The sequence below is a fragment of the Hyla sarda genome, chromosome 4 (genome assembly GCF_029499605.1).
Source record: "Hyla sarda isolate aHylSar1 chromosome 4, aHylSar1.hap1, whole genome shotgun sequence".
In the NCBI taxonomy this organism is placed as follows: domain Eukaryota; kingdom Metazoa; phylum Chordata; class Amphibia; order Anura; family Hylidae; genus Hyla; species Hyla sarda.
The window spans coordinates 224144645-224168029 of NC_079192.1; the positions used below are offsets into that span (position 1 = coordinate 224144645).

The following is a 23385-nucleotide window of genomic DNA, read 5'->3' on the forward strand; positions in this document are numbered from 1 at the left end:
GGCATGCTGAAGATGTGTAGTTTTGCAACATCTGGAAGGGCACAGTGGTCCCAAAACTGCGGACCTCCAGATGTTGCAAAACTGCAACTCCCAGCATGCCCAGACGCCAAGGGCTGTCTGGACATGCTGGGAGTTGTAGTGTAAGGGGACCAGATGGAGCAGTCCAGATCGCTTTACGGCGATCTGGACTGCTGCAAAGGTCCCGCAACGCCGCCGAAGATCCACTCACCTGTCGCTACTGCCGCCGTTTCCGCCACCGGGATCCGGATCTTCAGGGACGAGGTAAGTACCGGGGCCGTGCCCCAGCACTCCCCCGTCCCCCGCCACGTCCTCCGGTCTTCCTCCCGTTCTCTCCGGACTTCCAGGGGTCGGGAAGGGCGGTAGGAAGTAACCCCCCCCTGCGGTTGGTCGGTTAGCTAACCGAGGAATCACAGGGGATAGGAGGAGGTGGCAGGCTTGCCACCTCGCTCCTATACTTCAGCATGGTCTTGGCTGTCTGTGACAACCAGGATCATGCAAAATTACCGGGCGGTCGGGTCCCAGAGACCCGATCAGCCCGGTATTGCCGCAGAGCGCAGGGGCGATTTCCCTCGCTATTTGCGAAGATCGCCGACATGGGGGGCCTACATGGCCCCCCTCGGCGTTTGCCCTGGATGCCTGCTGAAGCATTTCAGCAGGCATCCGCTTCCGATCTCTGCCCGGCACGCGGCAGGGACCGGAAAACGCCATGACGTACATATACGTCATGGGTCCTTAAAGCCCAGGGTGCGGAGGCGTATGCATACGTCATGGGTGCTTAAGGGGTTAAGCTAAGTAAAAGTTCTGAAATGAGGTTGGTGTCATAGTGCAGTAAGATTGGGGTAATGGGATAAGTGGCAGGAGCAACAGTGTTTTCTCTCCACTCTCCACTTTCATTTTTCATTAATGTGTAAGACACTAGTAGTAATGGAGACTTCAAATGTGAAAGTGTGTTCACTTTGGGCTGTCTCCCAGGGGCGCATAATCTTGTTATACTCAAACATTACACTGTAAAGCAAAGAAATTTTAAGTTGTTATTTTACAAAATGCTGTGACCTTTTTTTTACATGTTCTACATGTTCTAGCAATGTTGTACAAGTACTGACATTTTACTTCAAAGGAAATATATTTTGTAAATTTCTTGAATTATTACTATGGGACAGAATGACAGCAATAATTTTACTGTACTTATTAGTCAATGTGGATGCTAACTGAAAATAATGTGATAATTTACCTTTTTTTTAAAATGTCTTTGCTTTATTTTTAGGTATGATGTTGACTCAAAGAGTCCCAATTTAGCAAAGCATGTAAGTTAAAACTCCTTTATCATTCTTCATACTATGTCCTTGAAATTTTATAAAACAGTTCTAGCTCCCTCCTTATCATGTAATGTGAATGACTTTCTGTTGTGTAAAAATATATAAAAGTCAATTACTGTAGAAACAAACAAAAAAAAAGTTGCCTAGTTTTGAGAACTCCTCCACCCATTCCTTAAATAATATCTCCCTACAAGTTTAGCCAATTGTGAAATGGGAACAGCTTTTATCATTTAAAAGAGAGCGTGGCAAATGCTCACTTCGTATAAGTATCACACAGAACAGATTAAAAAATGTTTCCATTTATATACTTACAAGTTAGGTTCTTTAAAGCTGGTGTTGCCTTTGGTAGTGGTTGTGTTTTCTAGTTAGCAGAGGTGGGTCCTGAGTAGGAGACACCTCTTTTTAATTTTATATGCCTTAATAGGGTGTCTGGAAAGGGAATGTCTAAAGAGCATTGTTATTTGCTTTAAGCAGTATTCTGGCATTACAAAATTTGTGTTGATGTAAAAATAAAAAATAAATGATACTTTCCTACCTCAGTCCTATGCAGCTCCTGTGCTGGCGACTTCTGGGCCCCGCTGTTCTCTTTTTTTCCAAGACAAGATGCTTCAGCAGAACCTGTCCATAATTACTGAATAAGCTGGGACACTGCCCCTGCGGCCTGTGATTAGCTGGGCAGGCACTTCAAGCTGATACATCCCTTCTGGGAAGCAGTGAGGAGCAGTAAACAGCAGGGGGCCAGAGGTCGCCAGAACAAAAGTTGTGGGCAACTGAGGTGGGTATTTTATAATATTATATATATATATACACACATTTTTGCCATTATTTAACTTGGATATGAAATTTTTACCAGATTAGGGAGCTTTTTGTCTGATAAAATATATTACAGAGTTTCTTACATTGGCTTGTACTATTGATCTATGCAAAGTTTGTTTAAATCACAATTTATATGTAAACATTAACCCCTTAAGGACCCAGCCAATTTTCACTGTAGGACCCGGCCATTTTTTGCACATCTGACCACTGTCACTTTAAGCATTAATAACTCTGGAATGCTTTTACCTTTCATTCTGATTCCGAGAATGTTTTTTCGTGACATATTCTACTTTATGTTAGTGGTAAAATTTTGTCGATTCTTGTATCGTTTCTTGGTGAAAAATTCAAAAATTTTATGAAAAAATTTAAAATTTTGCATTTGCATTGTTTTTTTACTTTTAAGCTCTCTGCTTATAAGAAAAATGAATATTCCAAATAAATTATATATTGATTCACATATACAACATGTCTACTTTATGATTGCATCATAACGTTGACATGTTTTTACTTTTGGAAGAGATCAGATGGCTTCAAAGTTCAGCAGCAATTTTTCACAAAATTTTCAAAATCTACATTTTTCAGGGACCAGTTCTGTTTTGAAGTGGATTTGAAGGGCTTTCATATTAGAAATGCCCCACAAATGATCCAAATATAAAAACTGCACGTGTATGTCAAGTGTACAGCGGGTGCAGTAGAGGGCTCAGAAGGGAAGGAGCAACAATGGGATTTTGGAGAGTGAGTTTTTCTGAAATGGTTTTTGTGGGGCATGTCGCATTTAGGAAGCCCCTATGGTGCCAGAACAGCAAAAATAAAAACCACATGGCATACTATTTTGGAAACCACACCCCTCAAGGCACGTAACAAGGGGTCCAGTGAGCCTTAACACCCCACAGGTGCTTCACGACTTTTTGTTAAAGTTGGATGTGTAAATGATTTATTTATTTTTTTCCACTAAAATGCTAGTTTTCCCAAAAATGTTAAATTTTTACAAGGGATAATAGGACAAAATGCCCCCAAAATTTGTAACCCCATCTCTTCTGAGTATGGAAATACCCCAAGTGTGGACATCAAGTGCTCTGCTGGCGCTCTACAATGTTCAGAAGTGAAGGAGTCACATTTGGCTTTTGAAAAGCAAATTTTGCTGAAATGGTTTTTGGAGGGCATGTCGCATTTAGGAAGCCCCTATGGTGCCAGAACAGCAAAAAAAAAGCCACATGGCATACTATTTTAGAAACTACACCCCTCAAGGAACACAACAAGGTGTACAGTGAGCCTTAAAACCTCACAGGTGTTTGACGACTTTTTGCTAAAGTCTGATGTGTAAATGAAAAAAAAATGTTTTCTCTAAAATGCTGGTTTCCCCCACATTTTATATTTTTACAAGGGGTAATAGGAGAAAATGACCCCCAAAATTTGTAACCCCATTTCTTCTGAGTATGGATATACCCAATGTGTGGATGTCAAGTGCTCTGCTGGCGCACTACAATGCTCAGAAGAGAAGGAAAACCATAGAGCTTTTGAAGACAGTATTTGGTTGGAATAGAATTCGGGCATTTACAAAGCCACCCGTGGTGCCAGAACAGTGGACCCCCCACGTGACCCCATTTTGGAAACTACAGCCCTCACAGAATTTTATAAGGGGTGCAGTGAGTATTTATACCCCACTGGTGTTTGACAGATCTTTGGAACAGTGGGCTGTTCAAATGAAAAATTACATTTTTCATTTTCACGGACCACTGTTCCAAAAATCTGTCAGACACCTGTGGGGCGTAAATGGTCACTGTACCCCTTATTACATTACGTGAGGGGTGTAGTTTCCAAAATTGGGTCATATGTGGGGGGGGGGGTCCATTGTTCTGGCTCTATGGGGGCTTTGTAAACACACGTAGTCTTCAATTCCGGACAAATTTTATCTTCAAAATTCCAATGGTGCTCCTTCTCTTCTGAGCATTAAAGTGCGCAAGCAGAGCACTTTAAATCCACATATGGGGTATATTCTTACTCAGAAAAAATGGGGTTACAAATTTTGGGGGGCCTTTTTCCTATTTTTCCTTGTGAAAATGAAAAATTTTGGGTAACACCAGCATTTTTGTGAATTTTATTTTTATTTTTTTAATTTTTCCATCCAACTTTAATGAAAATTCGTCAAAAACCTGTGGGGTGTTAAGGCTCACTATACTCCTTGTTACTTTCCATGAGGGGTGTAGTTTCCAAAATGGGGTCACATGTGGGTATTTATTTTTTTGCGTTTATGTCAGAACCGCTGTAAAATCAGCCACCCCTGTGCAAATCACCAATTTAGGCCTCAAATGTACATAGTGCGCTCTCACTCTTGAGCCTTGTTATGCGCCTCCAGAGCATTTTACGCTTACATATGGGCTATTTCCGTACTCAGGAGACATTGGAGAAATTGCGTTACAAATTTTGGGGGTCTTTTTTTCCTTTTAACACTTGTGAAAATAAAAAGTAAAGGACAACACCAGCATGTTAGTGTAACATTTTTTTTTTTTTTACACTGACAGGCTGGTGTAGCCCCCAACTTTTCCTTTTCATAAGTGGTAAAAGGAAAAAAAGCCCCCCAAAATTTATAACTCAATTTCTTCCGAGTACAGAGATACCCCATATGTGGCCCTAAACTGTTTCCTTGAAATACGACAGGGCTCTGAAGTGAGAGAGCGCCATACGCATTTTAGGACTAAATTAGGGATTGCATAAGGGTTGATATAGGGGTATTCTACGCCAGTGATTCCCAAACAGGGTGTCTCCAGCTTTTGCTAAACTCCCAGCATGCCTGGACAGTCAGTGGCTGTCCGTAAATGCTGGGAGTTGTTGTTTTGCAACAGCTGGAGGCTCCGTTTTGGAAACACTGCTGTACAATTCGTTTTTCATTTTTATTGTGGGGGACAGTGTAAGGGGGTGTTTATGTAGTGTTTTACCCTTTATTTTGTGTTAGTGTAGTGTTTTTAGGGTACATTCACACGGGCGCAGGTTTACAGTGAGCTTCCCGCTAGAAATTTGCGCTGCGGCGAAAAATTTGCCGCAGCTTATACTTGAAGCAGGAAACTTACTGTAAACCTGTCCTTGTGAATGTACCCTGTGCGTTCACATGGGGGGACAAACCTCCAGCTGTTTCAAAACTACAACTCCCAGCATGTACTGACAGACTGCATGCTGGGATTTGTAGTTTTGCAACAGCTGGAGGCACACTGGTTGGAAAACCTTCAGTTAGGTTCTGTTACCTAACTCAGTGTTTTCCAACCAGTGTGCCTATAGCTGTTGCAAAACTACAACTCCCAGCATGTACTGATCACCGAAGGGCATGCTGGGAGATCTAGTTATGCAACAGCTAGAGGTATGCAACTACTTTTCCCAGCATGCCGAGACAGCTGTTTTGGCATGCTGGGATTTGCAGTTTTGCAACATCTGGAGGGCTACAGATAGAGACTACTGCACTGTGATCTCCAAACTGTGAACCTCCAGATGTTGCAAAACTACAAATCCCAGCATGTACAGACAGCAAACAGCTATGTGGGCATGCTAGGAGTTGTAGTTTTGCAAGATCTAGAGTGCTACAGTATAGAGATCACTGTGCAGTGGTCTCTAAACTGTAGACCTCCAGCTGTTGCAAAACTGCAAATCCCAGCATGCCAGCAGCTGTCTGGGCATGCTGGGAGTTGTAGTTTTGCAACATCTGGAGTGCTACAGTCTCAGACTGTAGCCCTCTAGATGTTTCTAGGCAACTTACCGGCTTCCGTCGGATCCAGGGAGCCGTCCTCTTCTGCCGCACGACATCGCCGCCCGCGCCGATCACCACCGCCGATCCCGTCCTACAGCTTCCACCGCCGGGCAAGTGGATCTTCGGTCCCCGTCGTTTCCCCGTTCTGCCCCGCCTATTGTGGGTGGGCAGAACGGGGAAAATGAAAGTAAACCCCCCCCCCCGCCCCTGATCTGCTATTGGTGGTCGCGTCTAGACCAATAGCATATATAGGAGGGGTGGCACCTCTGCCACCTCCTATCGCTATAGGGGGATAGTGGGTGTCTTAGACAACCGCAATCCCATTTATATTCCGGGTCACCATAGACCCGTATGATCCGGAATCGGTGCAAATCGCAAGTGTGAATTCACTTGCGATTTGCGCCGATCGCCGACATGGGGGGGGGGGGGGGGGTCTGATGACCTTCCTGGGCATTTGCACGGGGTGCCTGCTGATCAATATCAGCAGTCACCCCAGTCCGGTCCATGCCCGGCGCACAGCGGGGACCGAAATTCCCACGGGCGTACAGGTACGAACTGGGTCCTTAAGACCCAGGTACAGAAGGCGTATCCATACGCCCTAGGTCCTGTACGGGTTAAAGAGATTATCCAGAAGTATAACATACAAAAAGAAATGTAGGAAAGTATAATAAAAGCGCATTTGCGTATCTAAATACTTATTCTATATAGTCTGTTTACATTCTAAGGCTGTGAATATGGATTTAGGGTATGTTCACATGGTTTTCTGCTGCTAAAATTCCGTAAACAGATTAACTTCAGAACCATTGAAGTCAATGGATAGCAACATAATCCGCTTGTGGATTTTCCCCTGCAGGATTTAACCCTTTAAGGACCAAGCCCATTTTAACCTTAACGCCTTAACGACCAAGGACATATATTTACTTCCTTGACCGGCTCCTGCGATATAACGCGGGGTCACGCGGTGACCCCGCGTCATATCGGGTCGGTCCCGACATGTATATGAAGCCGGGACCCAGGGCTAATAGCGCTGCCCGGCTGCTCAGTGGGGCTGATCGGGACCACCGCAGTGAAAATGTGGTATCCCGATCAGCTGGGACACGAGCGGAGGTCCTCTTACCTGCCTCCAGCGTGTCCCTTAGGCGATTGATTGCTCCAAGCCTGAGACGCAGGCTTGAGCAATCGACCGCCGATAGCACTGATCACTGCAAAGCTATGGCTTTGCAGTGAACAATGCTGGCAATCAGTGTGTGCAGTGCTATAGGTCCCTATGGAAGCTATAACATTGCAAAAAAAAGAGTAAAAAAAAGTTAATAAATGTGATTTAACCCTTTCCTTAATAAAAGTTCAAATCAAACTTTTCCCATAAAAAAAAACATGTAAATAAAAATAAATATAAACGTGGTATCGCCGCGTGCGTAAATGTCCGAACTAGAAAAATATATAATTAATTAAACCGGACGGTCAATGGCGTACGCGCAAAAAAATTCCAAAGTCAAAAATATCTTATTTTTGGTCGCTTTTTATATCATGAAAAAATTAATGAAAAGTGATAAAAAAAAGTCCGATCAACACAAAAATGGTACCACTAAAAACTTCAGATCACGGCGCAAATAATTGAGCCCTCACACAGCCCCATACACAGAAAAATAAAAAAGTTATAGGGGTCAGAAGATGACAATTTTAAACGTATAACTTTCTGTGCATGTAGTTCCGTGCAAGTACGACAAAATCAAACCGATATAAGTAGGATATCATTTTAATCATATTGACCTACAGAATAAAGATCAGATGTCATTTTTACTGAAAAATGTACTGCATAGAAACGGAAGCCCCCAAAATTTACAAAATGGCATTTTTTCTTGAATTTCGTCACACAATGTTTTTTTTTTTCTGTTTCGCTGTGGATTTTTGGGTAAAATGACTGATGTCACTGCACAGTAGAATTGGTGGTGCAAAAAATAAGCCATCTTATGGATTTTTAGATGCAAAATTGAAAGGGTTATGACTTTTAAAAAGGTGAGGATGAAAAAATGAAAGTGCAAAAAACGAAAAACCCTCAGTCCTTAAGGGGTTAAGGACCAGGCCAATTTTATTTTTACGTTTTCTTTTTTCCTCCTCGCCTTCTGAAATCTATAACTCTTTTATATTTCCATCTACAGACCCATATAAGGGCTTGTTTTTTGCGTGACCAATTGTACTTTGTAATGAAACCTCTCATTCTTCCATAAAATGTATGGCAAACACAAAAATTTAAATTTTTAGGGAGGAAATTTTAATGAAAACCACAATTTAGCACATTTTGGAGGGTTTTGTTTTCACACTGTATACTTTACGGTAAAAATGACATGAGTTCTTTATTCTGTGGTCAATACGATTAAAATGATACCCATGGCTAGATACTTTTATATTTTTGTACCGCTTAAAAAAAATCTAAAACATTTTGTACAAAATCAGTAATCTAAAATCGCCCTATTTTGACCACCTATAACTTTTTCATTTTTCGTATATAGGGCGGTATGAGTGCTAATTTTTTTTGCGCCATCATCTATAGCTTTTATCAATACCACATTTGCATATATAAAACTTTTAGATAATTTTTTATTAATTTTTTTAAATAAAATGTGCCAAAGCTGCATTTTTTTACTTTTTGTTTTTTTTAAGTTTACGCCATCTACCGTACGGGATCATTAACATTATATTTTGATATTTCGGACATTTGCGCACGTGGCGATACCAAAAATGTTTATTAAAAAAATTACGCTTTTTGGAGGTGAAATGGGAAAAACTGAAAATTTTTATTTTTATTGGGGGAGGGGATTTTTCATTTTTTATTATTTTTTTTACTTTTTACTTTTACATTTTTCAACTTTTTTTTTACACTTTTTATGTACCCATAGAGGACTATCTATAGCAATCATTTGATTGCTAATACTGTTCAGTGCTATGCATAGGACATAGCACTGATCAGTATTATCGGTGATCTTCTGCTCTGGTCTGCTCGATCTCAGACCAGAGCAGAAGACCCCGGGAGACAGCCATGTTGGAAGATTGGATCGCCGCGGCAGCGCTGCGGGCGATCCGAGCATCCATTCAAAGTACCGCACTGCCGCAGATGCCGTGATCTGTATTGATCACGGCATCTGAGGGGTTAATGGCGGACATCCGCGCGATCGCGGATGTCGGCCATTACCGGCGGGTCCCCGGATGCTGCTAGCAGTCGGAACCTGCCGTGTGTGACGCGAGCACCGTTCCGATGCTCGCGGTCATACACTGGATGTAAATGTACGTCCTGGTGCGCAAAGTGCCGCCAAACGAGGAAATACACTTACGTTCGCCGTCGTTAAGGGGTTAAAAGAGTTATCCCGGAAATAACTTTCGTTTATATATATATAATCAACTGGCTCCAGAAAGTTAAACAGATTTGTAAATTACTTCTATTAAACGATCTTAATCCTTTCAGTACTTATGAGCTGCTGAAGTTGAGTTGTTCTTTTCTGTCTAAGTACTTTTATATTTTTGTACCAAGTAAAATCTAAAACTTTGTGTACAAAATCAGTCATCTAAAATTGGCCTCTTTTAGCCACCTATAACTTTTTCATTTTTCTGTATATAGAGCGGTATGAGGGCTCATGTTTTTTGCGCCGTCATATGTACTTTTTATCGATACTACATTTGCATATAGAAAACTTTTAGATAATTTTTTATAAATTTTTTGGGGAATAAATTGTGACAAAAAAGCAGCATTTTTGGCCTTTTTAAATTTTTTACGTTTACGCCGTTCACCGTATGGGATCATTAATATTATAGTTTAATAGTTTGGACATTTACGCACGTGGAGATACCAAATAAGTTTATTTAAAAAATTACACTTTTTGGGGGTAAAAAGGGAAAAACTGACAATTTTTATTTTTACTCGGGGTGGGGATTTTTTACTTTTTTTTTACGTTTTTTTTTTACGTTTTTTTTTTTTTTTACATTTTTCAACTTTTTTTTTTAACACTTTTTATGTCCCCAAAGAGGACTATCTATAGCAATTATTTGATTGCTAATACTGTTCAGTGCTATGCATAGGGCATAGCGCTAATCAGTATTATCGGTGATCTTCTGCTCTGGTCTGCTTGATCTCAGACCAGAGCAGGAGATGGACGGAGGCAGGAAAGGGGACATCGGTCCGCCATTACAGATGATCTGATCCCTGCGGCAGCGCTGCGAGCGATCTGATCATCTATTTTAACATGCTCATTGCCGCAGATGCCATGATCTGTACTGATCACGGCATCTGAGGGGTTAATGGCGGACATCCTGCTAGCAGCCGGAACCTGCCGTGTATGATGCGAGCACCGCTCTGATGCTCGCGGTCATACACAGGACGTAAATGTACATCCTGGGGCTCTAAGTACTGCCACACAAGGACGTACATTTGCGTCTGTTGTGGTCGTTAAAGGGTTAAACATGTGGAATGCTAAATATTTGCAAGAGGAATATGCACATAGGGAAAACTCGCAGCAGATTGCGTATGTGTGAATGTCACCTCAGATTGGATAGCTAGAGGATCATTGACAGCTCTAGTTTAAAGGGGTTATCCAGGAAAAAACGTTTTTTTTATATATATCAACTGGCTCCAGAAAGTTAAACAGATTTGTAAATTACTTCTATTAAAAAATCTTAATCTTTTCAGTACTTATGAGCTTCTGAAGTTTAGGTTGTTCTTTTCTGTCTAAGTAATCTCTGATGACACGTGTCTCAGGAACCGCCCAGTTTAGAAGAGGTTTGCTATGGGAATTTGCTTCTAAACTGGGCGTTCCCCGAGACACGTGTCATCAGAGATTATTTAGGCAGAAAAGAACAACCTTAACTTCAGAAGCTCATAAGTACTGAAAGGATTAAGATTTTTTAATAGAAGTAATTTACAAATCTGTTTAACTTTCTGGAAGCAGTTGATATATTTAAAAAACAGTTTTTCCCTGGAATACCCCTTTAACCCCTTAAGGACTCAGCCCATTTTGGCCTTAAGGACTCAGACAATTTAATTTTTACGTTTTCATTTTTTCCTCCTCGCCTTCTAAAAATCATAACTTTTTTATATTTTCATCCACAGACTAGTATGAGGGCTTGTTTTTTGCGTGACCAGTTGTCCTTTGTAATGACATCACTCATTATATCATAAAATGTATGGCGCAACCAAAAAACACTATTTTTTGTGGGGAAATTAAAACGAAAAACGCAATTTTGCTAATTTTGGAAGGTTTTGTTTTCACGCCGTACAATTTATGGTAAAAATGACATGTGTTCTTTATTCTGAGGGTCAATACGATTAAAATGATACCCATTATTATATACTTTTCTATTATTGTTGTGCTTAAAAAAAATCACAAACTTTTTAACCAAATTAGTATGTTTATAATCCCTTTGTTTGATGACCTCTAACTTTTTTATTTTTCCGTATAAGTGGCGGTATGGGGGCTCATTTTTTGCGCCATGATCTGTACTTTTTTTTTATACCACATTTGCATATAAAAAACTTTTAATACACTTTTTATAATTTTTTTTTTAATAAAATGTATTAAAAAAGTAGGAATTTTGGACTTTTTTTTATTTTTTTTCGTTCACGCCGTTCACCATACCGGATCATTAACATTTTATTTTAATAGTTCGGACATTTACGCACGGGGCGATACCAAATATGTCTATAAAAAATGTTTTTTACGCTTTTTGGGGGTAAAATAGGAAAAAACGGACGTTTTACTTTTTTATTGGGGGAGGGGATTTTTCACTTTTTTTTTACTTTTACATTTTTTTACATTTTTTTTTTACACTTGAATAGTCCCCATAGGGGACTATTCATAGCAATACCATGATTGCTAATACTGATCTGTTCTATGTATAGGACATAGAACAGATCAGTATTATCGGTCATCTCCTGCTCTGGTCTGCTCGATCACAGACCAGAGCAGGAGACGCTGGGAGCCGCACGGAGCCGCTGGGAGCCGCTGCGGGCGATCCGATCATTCATTTAAATTGCGCACTGCCGCAGATGCTGGGATCTGTATTGATCCCGGCACCTGAGGGGTTAATGGCGGACGCCCGCGAGATCGCGGGCGTCGGCCATTGCCGGCGGGTCCCTGGCTGCGATCAGCAGCCGGGATCAGCCGCGCATGACACAGGCATCGCTCCGATGTCCGCGGTTATGCTTAGGACGTAAATGTACGTCCTGGTGCGTTAAGTACCACCTCACCAGGACATACATTTACGTCCTGCGTCCTTAAGGGGTTAAGGTTTTGCTGCATAGTGTAGTACTGTAAGAACACTGAGCATAGCGTTATCATTATTATAAAGCATCTACATGTAGTAACATGGGATTCAGCTTCTGTCAACATGCAGGAACCACTATTCAGCCAATCACTGGCCAAGATAGATCATAACTACGTCTTTGCTGCAGAAGAGCAACAGTTTGTTTTCCAGAATCACTCCGTCATATACTGATTTTGGGTGGATGCAAAAAAAAAGTATAATACCATGATCGAGAAAAAGTGTGTCAAATAGTACACAGACCACGGATCTCAAAAACTTTTCAAGATCTGCTGTAGATTTGACTAGAGTAAATCTTGACCATGCAAATATTTTTTATAACAATTATATATCAGCATCTATTACAATTATATGTAACTGGCCTAAAGCTTGCAATCCGTTTTCAACTCTGCCCCTGTAAAAAAAAAAAAAAAAGGATTTTAGCATTGAATTAAAGAAAAACAGTCACCCATTCACCCACACTAAACCAATACACTGGGTTGTAGTGTGGATGAACATGAGACCGATGCGGGGTTTCTGACCGATATACGTACCTCCACGGCAGCACCCGGTCCCTCTGAGTTTTGGCTTCTTCCAGCGCTGCATTGCGCGCTGGAAGCGGGCTCGCTGGCTGGATTTGAAAATTCACAGACGCTGGTCACGTGAGTGCTCAGTAGGCAAAAGTAAAAGTGTACTGTATTTTAAAGGTTCTATCTATATATATTCTAAAATGTTTCACCATGTTTTGTGGTGACTCAAATCTGTTGTGATTAACCCAGTACAAGGTTAAAATATACTGACAATGCTATCCTATTTATGTTGTCTAGCCTTTCCTGTACTTGACAGTCATTTAATTAGGTGGACATATAAGGGTTTATACTGTAGATAGTAGGTAAGCACACCTTAGGATCTGATTGGAACTCCTCACTTTATTCTACATCTTTTCTGTAATTATCTGGCAACATAATCTGTCTAGCTAAATAAGTGCAGTAAGTTGTTTTGCGTTTGTATGTTTATGACCTTTAGATTTGTACATGGAAATCTGCAAATTAATTTACATAGTACAAATTAATTTAGTATATAGTTTGTTTTCCATTTTAACTGACATTTAATCATTACTCCCATTCCCTCCCCAAATGTCAATTTACAGAGATCATCTGCAATGCTGGCCCCGCTGTCATTAGATATATCTGTTTCCTGGCCAGCCAGAAATAGCTAGTTGTTACATTGAATTACAGCAAACAATTCTGTAGAAAACCCCTTTGGTTATGTAGAGTTAACCTTTCTTCATCTTGTGTCACCATAGAAGCCCAATTTTGGCGTTGTCTCCTCTGATTTCTTCAACTTTTGAATATTGCTATAAGATTGTCTCTGCAGTGAATTTGAACTGTTAGATTACACTGGATATAGAATATCCAATACCTACACAGAGCAAAGTAGCTGGTTCTAGATTAAAACATTCTGAACTGGACTTGCATGGATAAAAACATGCAAAATTCCTGTTCATACAGGAAGGGGGTTGAGATTTAGTATATAATTGTGTCAGCAGGTATCTCTTTCCAATGGCAAAAACTGGTGTCAGAAAGTTAAACAGATTTGTAAATTGTAAATATAAAAATCTTAATCCCTCCAGTATTTATCAGCTTCTGTGTGCTACAGTGGAAGTTCTTTTCTTTTTTGAATTTCTTTCCAGTTTGACCACAGTGCTCTCTGCTGACACATCTGTCCATGTCAGGAACTGTCCAGAGTGGGAGAGATTTGCTATGGGGATTTGCTCCTGCTCTGGACAGTTCCTGATAGGGATCGACCGATATCGTTTTTTAAGGGCCGATACCGATAATTGGTGGATGTTAGGGCCGATAGCCGATAACTTATACCGATATTCCGGTATAAGTTATCGGCTATTTATCCCCCCGCGACACCGCTGCAGATCATTGATTTAAAGCGGGCGCTTTAAATCAATGCACTGCAGTGGCTTTTGTGGTGCCATAGGCCGCCGCTGCCACCACACGCTTCTCTCCCCCTACCTGTCAGGGTGGTCCGGGCCATCCATCCTTCCTGTAGTGTCCGGGGGCGTTCCGGGTGAAGGGTGAATCGGTCCGGGCTGTCCTTCTTCTCCGGCGGTCATCTTCTCCACTCCGGGCAGGCTCTGGCCTAGTACGCTGCATGGACGTCGCTGTGCAGTGACGCCCATGCGCAGCGATGCACCTGACGTCACGGCGTAGCGGCGTCTATGCAGCTACTAGGCCGGAGCCTGCCCGGAGTGGAGAAGATGACCGCCGGAGAAGAAGGACAGCCCAGACCGGTTCACCCTTCACCCGGAACGCCCCCGGACACTACAGGAAGGATGGATGGCCCGGACCACCCCCATTACGGGTAAGTTTAATTTTTTTTATTGACTCGGAGAGTGGTGGGGGGGGCCCGACTGGTATAGCGGTATGGGCAAAAATCCATACGGTATACCGCCCAGCACTCTGGTTGGGGGTGCGATGCGGTGCGTCAGGGGGGGCGGTCGCGGAGCGGCGGGGGGGGGGGGGGCTTTCACGGTGCGGGGGGCGGGGCATTATCGGCTTATCGGCAAGGTAATTGCCGATACCGATAATGCCCAAAATCGTGATTAACGGCCGATAATATCGGCCATACCGATAAACGGTCGATCCCTAGTTCCTGACATGGACAGAGGTGTCAACAGAGAGCACTGTGGTCAGACAGATAAGAAGTTCAAAGAAAAAATAACTTCCTCTGTAGTATATAGTAGCTGATAAGTAATGGAAGGATTTACATTTTTAAATATAAGTAATTTACAAATCTGTTTAACTTTCTGACACCATTTGATTAAAAAAAAATTCCATCAGAAGACCCCTTTAACGCACATTACCTTATCATGCCTAGTTTTATCTAGTGAAATTCTTTCTATCACCACTTATTTGAGTTTTACACCTTGTCATGAAATTCACTTTGCTTGGATGCCTTTGAAATAATATGTTTAGTTGACAGAATGTGCTATTATTTATGTCTATGTTGCTTTATAAAGTAGACTTATATTAACATGCTAACAGACTGCTAAAATGTTGATTAACCTTTTTAAAGAGACTCTAAAGACTGTTATTATTTGCATTATACAATGCTCTGATCCTATACTTAGTGCAGTTCCCTCTTTGACAATCGTGTGCAGTCTGTTGCTAACAGCAGCTGCTACACAGTGCTAGTCACTGAAAGACTACTTTCAGATGCTTAATTCCTTAAGAACTCAGCTCATTTGGGCCTTAAAGACTCAGACAATTTTTGAGGGCTTGTTTGTTGCGCGACCAGGTGTCTGTTGTAGTGCCATCACTCATTTTACCATAAAATGTATGGCGCAACCGTATAAGTGTTGGTATGAGGGCTAATTTTTTGCGTCGTGGTCTGTACTTTTTATTGATACCATATTTGCTTATATAAAACTTTTAATACTTTTTTTTATAAATTTTTTGGGGAATAAAATGTTATAAAAAAGCTGTTTTTTCTTTTTACATTGACGCCGTTCGCCGTACGGTATCATTAACATTTTATTTTAATAGTTGGGATATTTACGCATGCGGTGATACCAAATATGTATATAAAATATTTTTTTTTACACTTTTTGGGGGTGAAATAGGGAAAATGGGACAATTTACGTTTTTATTGGGGGAGGGGTTTTTCACATTTTTTGTAACTTTTTTTTTGTTTATACTTTTTTTTACTTTAATTTTTACACTTTAATCGTCCCCATAGGGGACTATTTATAGCAATCATTCGATTGCTAATACTGTTCAGTGCTATGCATAGGACATAGCACTGATCAGTATAATCGGTCATCTTCTGCTCTGGTCTGCTCGATCGCAAACCAGAGCAGAAGACCCGTGGAAGGCAGCGGAGGCAGGTGAGGGGACCTCCGGCTGCCATGCTGGATGATCGGATCGCCGCGGCAGCGCTGCGGGCGATCTGATCATCCATTCAAAGTACCGCGATGCTGCAGATGCCGTGATCTGTATTGATCATGGCATCTGAGGGGTTAATGACGGACATCCGCGCGACATCACGGATGTCTTCCATTACAGGCGGGTCCCTGGCTGCTATCACAGCCGGGACCTGCCGCGCATGACGCGAGCATCGCTCCGATGCTCGAGGTTATGCATAGGACATAAATGTACGTCCTGGTGCGTTAAGTACCAGCTCCCCAGGACATACATTTACGTTCTGCGTCATTAAGGGGTTAAAGGTTATCCAGGAAAAAACTTTTTTTTATATATCAACTGGCTCCAGAAAGTTAAACAGATTTGTAAATTACTTCTATTGAAAGATCTTAATCCTTTTTCCTAAGTGCTCTCTGATGACACCTGTCTCGGTAACTGTCCAGAGTAGAAGCAAATCCCCATAGCAAACCTCTTCTACTCTGTGCAGTTCCCGAGACAGACAGATTTGTCAGCAGAGAGCACTGTTGTCAGACAGAAAAGAACAACTCAACTTCAGCAGCTGATAATTATTGGAAGGATTAAGATTTTTTTAGTAGAAGTAATTTACAAATCTGTTTAACTTTCTGGAACCAGTTGATATAAAATAAAAAGTTTTTTTCCTGGAATATCCCTTTAAAACTGATGATCCAAGCATGAAAAAGGTTAAAGGGTAGCTCCCACCATCCTATTTTTTTTTCTGTCCCTGCCTATTGCCAATCTATCCCTAACCCCCTCCCTGCTTTTAATTTTTATTTTTACTATATTAAAAATGCCTTTTGTCTGCCTGGCAGTGTGCTCACTACCAGGCAGACTTCCCCAGCAGGCACCACGTCACTGATGCCTGCTGGGGGGGGGGGCTTCCGCCCTTAGTTCATCTACACAGGGTGCCTCCAGCTGTTTCACCACTACAACTCCCAGCTTGCCCTGACATCTATTGGCTGTCAGGGCATGCTGGGAGTTGTAGTATTGAAACAGCTGGAGGCACCCTGTGTAGATAAACTTTTAGTTAGTTACATGCGGCGCTAGCCCGTCCCCTCCGTCTCCCCCCCCCCCCCCCCCCGTGCGCCATACCCCGTTCCCTCCATCACAACCCCCCCCACCACACCCCGTTCCCTCCATCACAACCCCCCCCCCCCCCCGCATACCCCGTTCCCTCCATCACAAACCCCCCTCCCGCATACCCCGTTCCCTCATTACACTTACTGCAGAGTCCGGCAGCGGGCGTGCAGGGACAGCGGCGGCGACGAGGCGGCGGCGGGGGCGATGTGCGTTAGGAGTGGCCTCCCAGCCAGTGGCCGGGGAGCCAATGCGCTCGCTCCCTGCTTGTCTGATTGACAGGCAGGGAGCGAGCGCAGGCTGAATGAAAAAGGACCGATGCCCGGCCGCATCAGTCCTTTTTCAGGCGTGACGTCACGTCAGGCTGCAGCCGGCCACTAGGAGGGAGACCCCTAGTGGCCGGTTTTCAAATGTAAATTAAAGTATGGTGGCATACTGTGTAGCAGCTTTCATTTCAGACACATTGGGGGGATATTCAAAAACTACTGTAATTTCTATTCCAGAGATATTAATTACACTTTTTTTTCCTCCTCATATTTACAAAGGGCTTTGAAAATATGGAAATATTTGAGAGTTCGTTTTCATGCCACTTTTGTTTGTTTTTTTTTTTTTGCGCCAAAAATTGCCAAATTTTGAGCCACTATTTTTTCTTGCTGCCAAATTGGATTTTTTGCGGAGTTTGGTGCCAAAATCGTCACATTTGACATAAATTTTACATCCTAGAAATTTTTTTTTTAAATAACATTTTCCAATAATTATTCATTTTTCAATAATTGATTAAATAACACCTTTTCCCAAAAACTAAAGAAAAAAAAACAAAAATTCTACAACCATTTCTGTGATTTCTACACTAGCAAAAAGCTGGTGGGAAATTTTTGATGTAAAATGGACTCACTCTTTGAAAATATCATGTGAAACATAGCCATGCCTACTTTTGCAAAAATCGTGTGACTAGTGTAAACCTTGGATAATTCTCATGTAAAACACTTTGAATATCTGATGTGAACTTTTTCTCGACAAAATTTTGGTGCGAAACGCAACATTTTTTATGTGAAGTGTTTTGAAAATGACCCCCATTGTATGTCATACTGTTTCTGGATTAAAAGGGGTACTCTAGTGGAAATGTTTTTTTTAAACCAACTGGTGCCAGAAAGTTAAACAGATTTGTAAATTACTTCTATTAAAAATGCTTAATTCTTCCAGTACTTTTTAGCGGCTGTATACTACAGAGTAAATTATTTTCTTTTTGGATTTCTTTTCTGTAACAACCACAGTGCTCTCTGCTGACACCTCTGTTCCTTTTAGGAAATGTCCAGAGCAGCATATGTTTGCTATGGGGATTTTCTCTTGCTCTGGACAGTTCCTGACATGGACAGAGGTGTCAGCAGAGAGCACTGTGGTCATGACAGAAAAGAAATCCAAAAAGTAGTATACAGCCGCTAATAAATGCTGGAAGGATTAAGATTTTTTTTAATAGAAGTAATATACAAATCTATTTAACTTTCTGGCATCAGTGGATTTAAAAAAAAGTACCCCTTTAACTCCTTGGGGACAAAGGGCGTATGCATACGCCCTCGCGTCCCGTCACTTAAGGATGGAGGGCGTATCCATACGCCCTCTGCATTTCCGATCACTGCCGCTTGCCGGGCGGTGATCGGACCGGGATGACTGCTGATATCTATCAGCAGGCATCCCGTGGCAATGCCTGGGGGGGTCATGAGACCCCCCCATATCGGTGATCGCAGCAAATCGTAGGTCAATTCAGACCTGCGATTTGCCGCGATCCGGGCAAATCGGGTCACTGGTGACCCGATCTTCCGGAAAATAAGGCTGATCGGAGCTGTCAGAGCCAGCTCCGACCAGCCTAAAGGATAGGAGCGAGGTGTCAGGTGTCACCCCCTCCTATCCCCTGCCATTGGTCGGTCAGGCTGACCACCAATGGCAGGAGGGGGGCGGGGGGGGGGGGGGGTTAGAGTTCATTTCCCCCGCTCTGGCCACCGATCAGAAGTCGGTACAGAGCGGAGGAACACGGGCGGAGAGGGGGGAGCATGGCCCGGCTTACCCGGACCTGCGGAGGCGGCATCCCGGGGCAGCGGCGCAAGCAGGAGGAGCGGCGGCCGGAAAGTGCGGCTGAGAAGGCTGCAGTGAATATCGCGATAAGTGATCTTCACTGTGGCCTTCTAAAAGCTACAAAACTACAACTCCCAGCATGCCCAGACAGCCAAAGGCTGTCTGGGCATGCTGGGAGTAGTAGTTTTGCAACATCTGGAGGGTCACAGTTTGGAGACCACTGTGTAGTGGTCTCTAAACTGTGGTCCTCCAGATGTTGCAAAACTACAACTTTCAGCATGCACTGACTGTCTGGGCATGCTGGGAGTTTGTAGTTTTGCAACATCTGAAGTGGCACAGTTTGGAGACCACTATATGGTGGTCTCCAAACTGTAGCCCTCCAGATGTTGCGAAACTACAACTCCCAGCATGCCCAGACAGTCAGGGATGCTGGGCATGTAGTTCTGCAATATCTGGCCCTTCAGATGTTGCAGAACTACAACTCCCAGCATGCCTGGATATTCTGGGCATGCTTGGAGTTATAGTTTTGCAACATCTGGAGGGCTACAGTTTGGAGGCCACTGTTCTTCCCCAGTTGTTGCATAACTAAAACTCCTAGCATGCCCAGACTGTCCAGGCATGCTGGGAGTTGTAGTTCTGCAACATCTGAAGGGCCAGATATTGCAGAACTACACGCCCAGCATCCCTGACTGTCTGGCCGTGCTGGGAATTGTAGTTTTGCAACAGCTGTAGGCACACTGGTTGGGAAACACTGAGCTAGAGTCTGTTTCCTAACTCAGTGATTCCAACCCCTGTGCCTCCATTTCACTGACAGACCGTACATGCTGGGAGTTGTAGTCTGGAGGCACATGGGTTGGAATCACTGAGCTAGAGTCTGTTTTCTAACTCAGTGGTTCCCCACCAGTGTGCCTACAGCTGTTGTAAAACTACAAATCCCAGCATGTACGGTCTGTCAGTGCATTCTGAGAGTTGTCATTTTGCCACAGCTGAAGGTTTGGGGCGCCCCCCCCCCCCCTCATGTGAATGTACAGGGTTCACTCACACGGGCGGGTTTACAGTGGGTTTCCTTCAAGGAAACTTACTGTGAACCCCTGCCTGTGTAAATGTACCCTAAAAACACTACACTAACAAATAATAAAAAGTAAAACACTACATATACACCCCCTTACACGTCACCCCCCCCCCAATAAAAATGAAAAACGTCTCATACGGCAGTGTTTCCTAAACGGCGCCTCCAGATCTTGCAAAACCACAACTCCCAGTTTTGCCGGACAGCCATAGACTGTCCTGGCAGGCTGGGAGTCTTGCAACAGCTGGAGGCACCCTGTTTGGGAAACACTGCTGTATGGTTTTGGTGGAGACAAGCCCCATCGTTGTAACCGGGTCCACCACTATTGCAAATTCCTTATTCAGGCCTCAAATGCGCATGGCGCTCTCTCACTTCAGAGCCCTGTCGTATTTCAAGGCAACAGTTTAGGGCCACATATGGGGTATCTCCGTACTCGGGAGAAATTGCGTTACAAATTTTGGGGGGATTTTTCTACCATTACCCTTTGTAGAAATGGTAAATTTGGGGAAAAAACCTGCACTTTAGTGAAACTTTTATTTTTTCATTTACACATCCGAATTTAACGAAAAGTCGTCAAACACCTGTGGGGTGTAGGCTCACCGGACCCCTTGAGAGGTGTAGTTTCCAAAATAGTATGCCATGTGTTTTTTTTTTTTGCTGTTCTGGCAGCATAGGGGCTTCCTAAATGTGACATGCCCCCAAAAACCATTTCAGCAAAATTCACTGGGTCTACAAGAAGATGCGAGTGTAAAAAATGAAGATTTAGAATTTTCTCCTTCACTTTGCTGCTATTCCTGTGAAACACCTAAAGGGTTAACAAACTTACTGAATGTCATTTTGAATACTTTGAGGGGTGCAGTTTTTATAATGGGGTAATTTATGGGGTATTTCTAATATGAAGGCCCTTCAAATCCACTTCAAAACTGAACTGGTCCCTGAAAAATTCCGAATTTGAAAATTTTGTGAAAAATTGGAAAATTGCTGCTGAACTTTGAAGCCCTCTGATGTCTTCCAAAAGTAAAAACTTGTCAACTTTATGATGCAAACATAAAGTAGACATATTGTATATGTGAATCAATATATAATTTATTTGGGAAGTCCATTTTCCTTATAAGCAGAGAGCTTCAAAGTTAGAAAAATGCAAAATTTTCAATTTTTACATCAAATTTTGGAATTTTTCACCAAGAAATGATGAAAGTATCAACACAAATTTACCACTAACATAAAGTAGAATATGTCACGAAAAAACAATCTCGGAATCAGAATGAAAAGTAAAAGCATCCCAGAGTTATTAATGCTTAAAGTGACAGTGGTCAGAATTGCAAAAAATGCTCCCGTCCTTAGGGTTATAATGAGCTCCGTCCCCAAGGAGTTAATGTCTGTTGGCTATTTATAATGTTATTTTTCCTTTGCATTATAACACAGTTTAGAAGCCTCCACAAAAGGGGTAAAAGAAAAGAAGAAGAAAAATGTAAAGGAAAACAGAATAAAAATAAAAACATATGCTAAAATCACCCTTTCCCCCTCCCACAGTGTTTCAATTAACTTGACTCTCACTGCTTGCTAAGTATTGATCAAAGTTTCACCTGTTGAGTGGGTGAAATTATAATTAAATACAAGAGGATGAACATGCTGTAACTCTCTTCACTGTAATACATCTTAAATGGGCACTGTCAGATAATATTTTTACCAGGATGTTTGGGGTCAAAATAAGCCTAATGGTGTAATAGAGTTAGGCATAAGGCTTCAGGTGATACTACACTTATATCCATATACTGTGTTTGTACCAGGATATGAGCTTTTTTCTTCAAATGCTAATTTGGCTCCAATTTTTAAAGGGTGTTCCTCTTCTCAGCATGTGGTAAAAAAAAAAAATATATATATATATAGTTGGGGTGGTGTAAAAATAAAAAAGAAGTGATGCTCACCTGATGCTATCTGCAGCTGCTGTTCGGGTAGCTTCCACTCCCTGCTTGTCAAGGCTTCTTCAGTACTTTTTTTTTTTTTGAGCAATAAAATATATAAAAAAAAAAAAAAATGTGACATATCCCAAAATAAACATTAAATATCCCTAAAAGAAATCAGCCCAACCAAAGATTTACAAGACAACTTTACTGTACTTTATTCAGAACTAGCTGAGTACCCGGCTTTGCCCGGTTTTTCCTTCCTAATCCTTGAGGAGGAAGCTTTTGACTTCATATCCCATTCCCATATATTGTTGTCATATCCCAACCCCATACCCCGACCTCCTGTCCCGACCTCCTGTCCCGACCTCCTGTCCCGACCTTCTGTCCCGACCTTCTGTCCCGACCTTCTGTCCCGACCTCCTATCCCGACCTCCTGTCCCGACCTCCTGTCCCGACCTCCTATCCCGTCCTCCTATCTCCACCTCATATCCTGACCTCCTAACTCGACCTCCTATCCCACCCTCCTATCCCAACCTCCTATCCCATCCTCCTATCCCATCCTCCTATCCCATCCTCCTATCCCCTCCTCCTATATCGACCTCCTATCCCGACCTCCTATCCCAACCTCCTATCACATCCCCCTATCTCGACCTCCTATCCCGTCCTCATATCCAGACCTCCTATCCCGTCCTCCTATCTCTACCTCCTATCCCGTCCTCTTATCCCGTCCTCATATTCCGACCTCCTATCCCGACCTCCTATCCTGTCATCCTATCTCGACCTCCTATCCCGTCCTCATATCCCTACCTCCTATCCTGACCTCCTATCCCACCCTCCTATCCCACCCTCCTATCCCACCCTCCTATCCCATCCCCCTGTCTCCTCCTCCTATCTCCTCCTCCTATCCCGACCTCCTATCCCGACCTCCTATTCCGTCCTCCTATCCCGTCTTCCTATCCCGTCCTCCTATCCCGTCCTCCTATCCCGTCCTCCTATCCCGTCTTCCTATCCCGTCCTCCTATCCCGACCTCCTATCCCGACCTCCTATCCCGACCTCCTATCCCGACATCCTATCCCGACCTCCTATCCCGTCCTCCTATCCCGTCCTCCTATCTCCACCTCCTATCTCCAC

The 23385-nt window shown here is 42.7% G+C and overlaps 1 protein-coding gene across 3 annotated transcripts in view; it reads left to right on the forward strand.

Annotated features, from left to right (window-relative positions):
* Positions 1-23385, forward strand: part of CPNE8 (copine 8) — a 517377-nt gene that overhangs the window by 203573 nt on the left and 290419 nt on the right. For all 3 annotated transcript variants that reach the window (XM_056573670.1, XM_056573669.1, XM_056573671.1), the window contains exon 5: positions 1286-1325. In XM_056573670.1, the coding sequence (XP_056429645.1) occupies positions 1286-1325 (40 nt within the window). The remainder of the gene's footprint in view (positions 1-1285; positions 1326-23385) is intronic.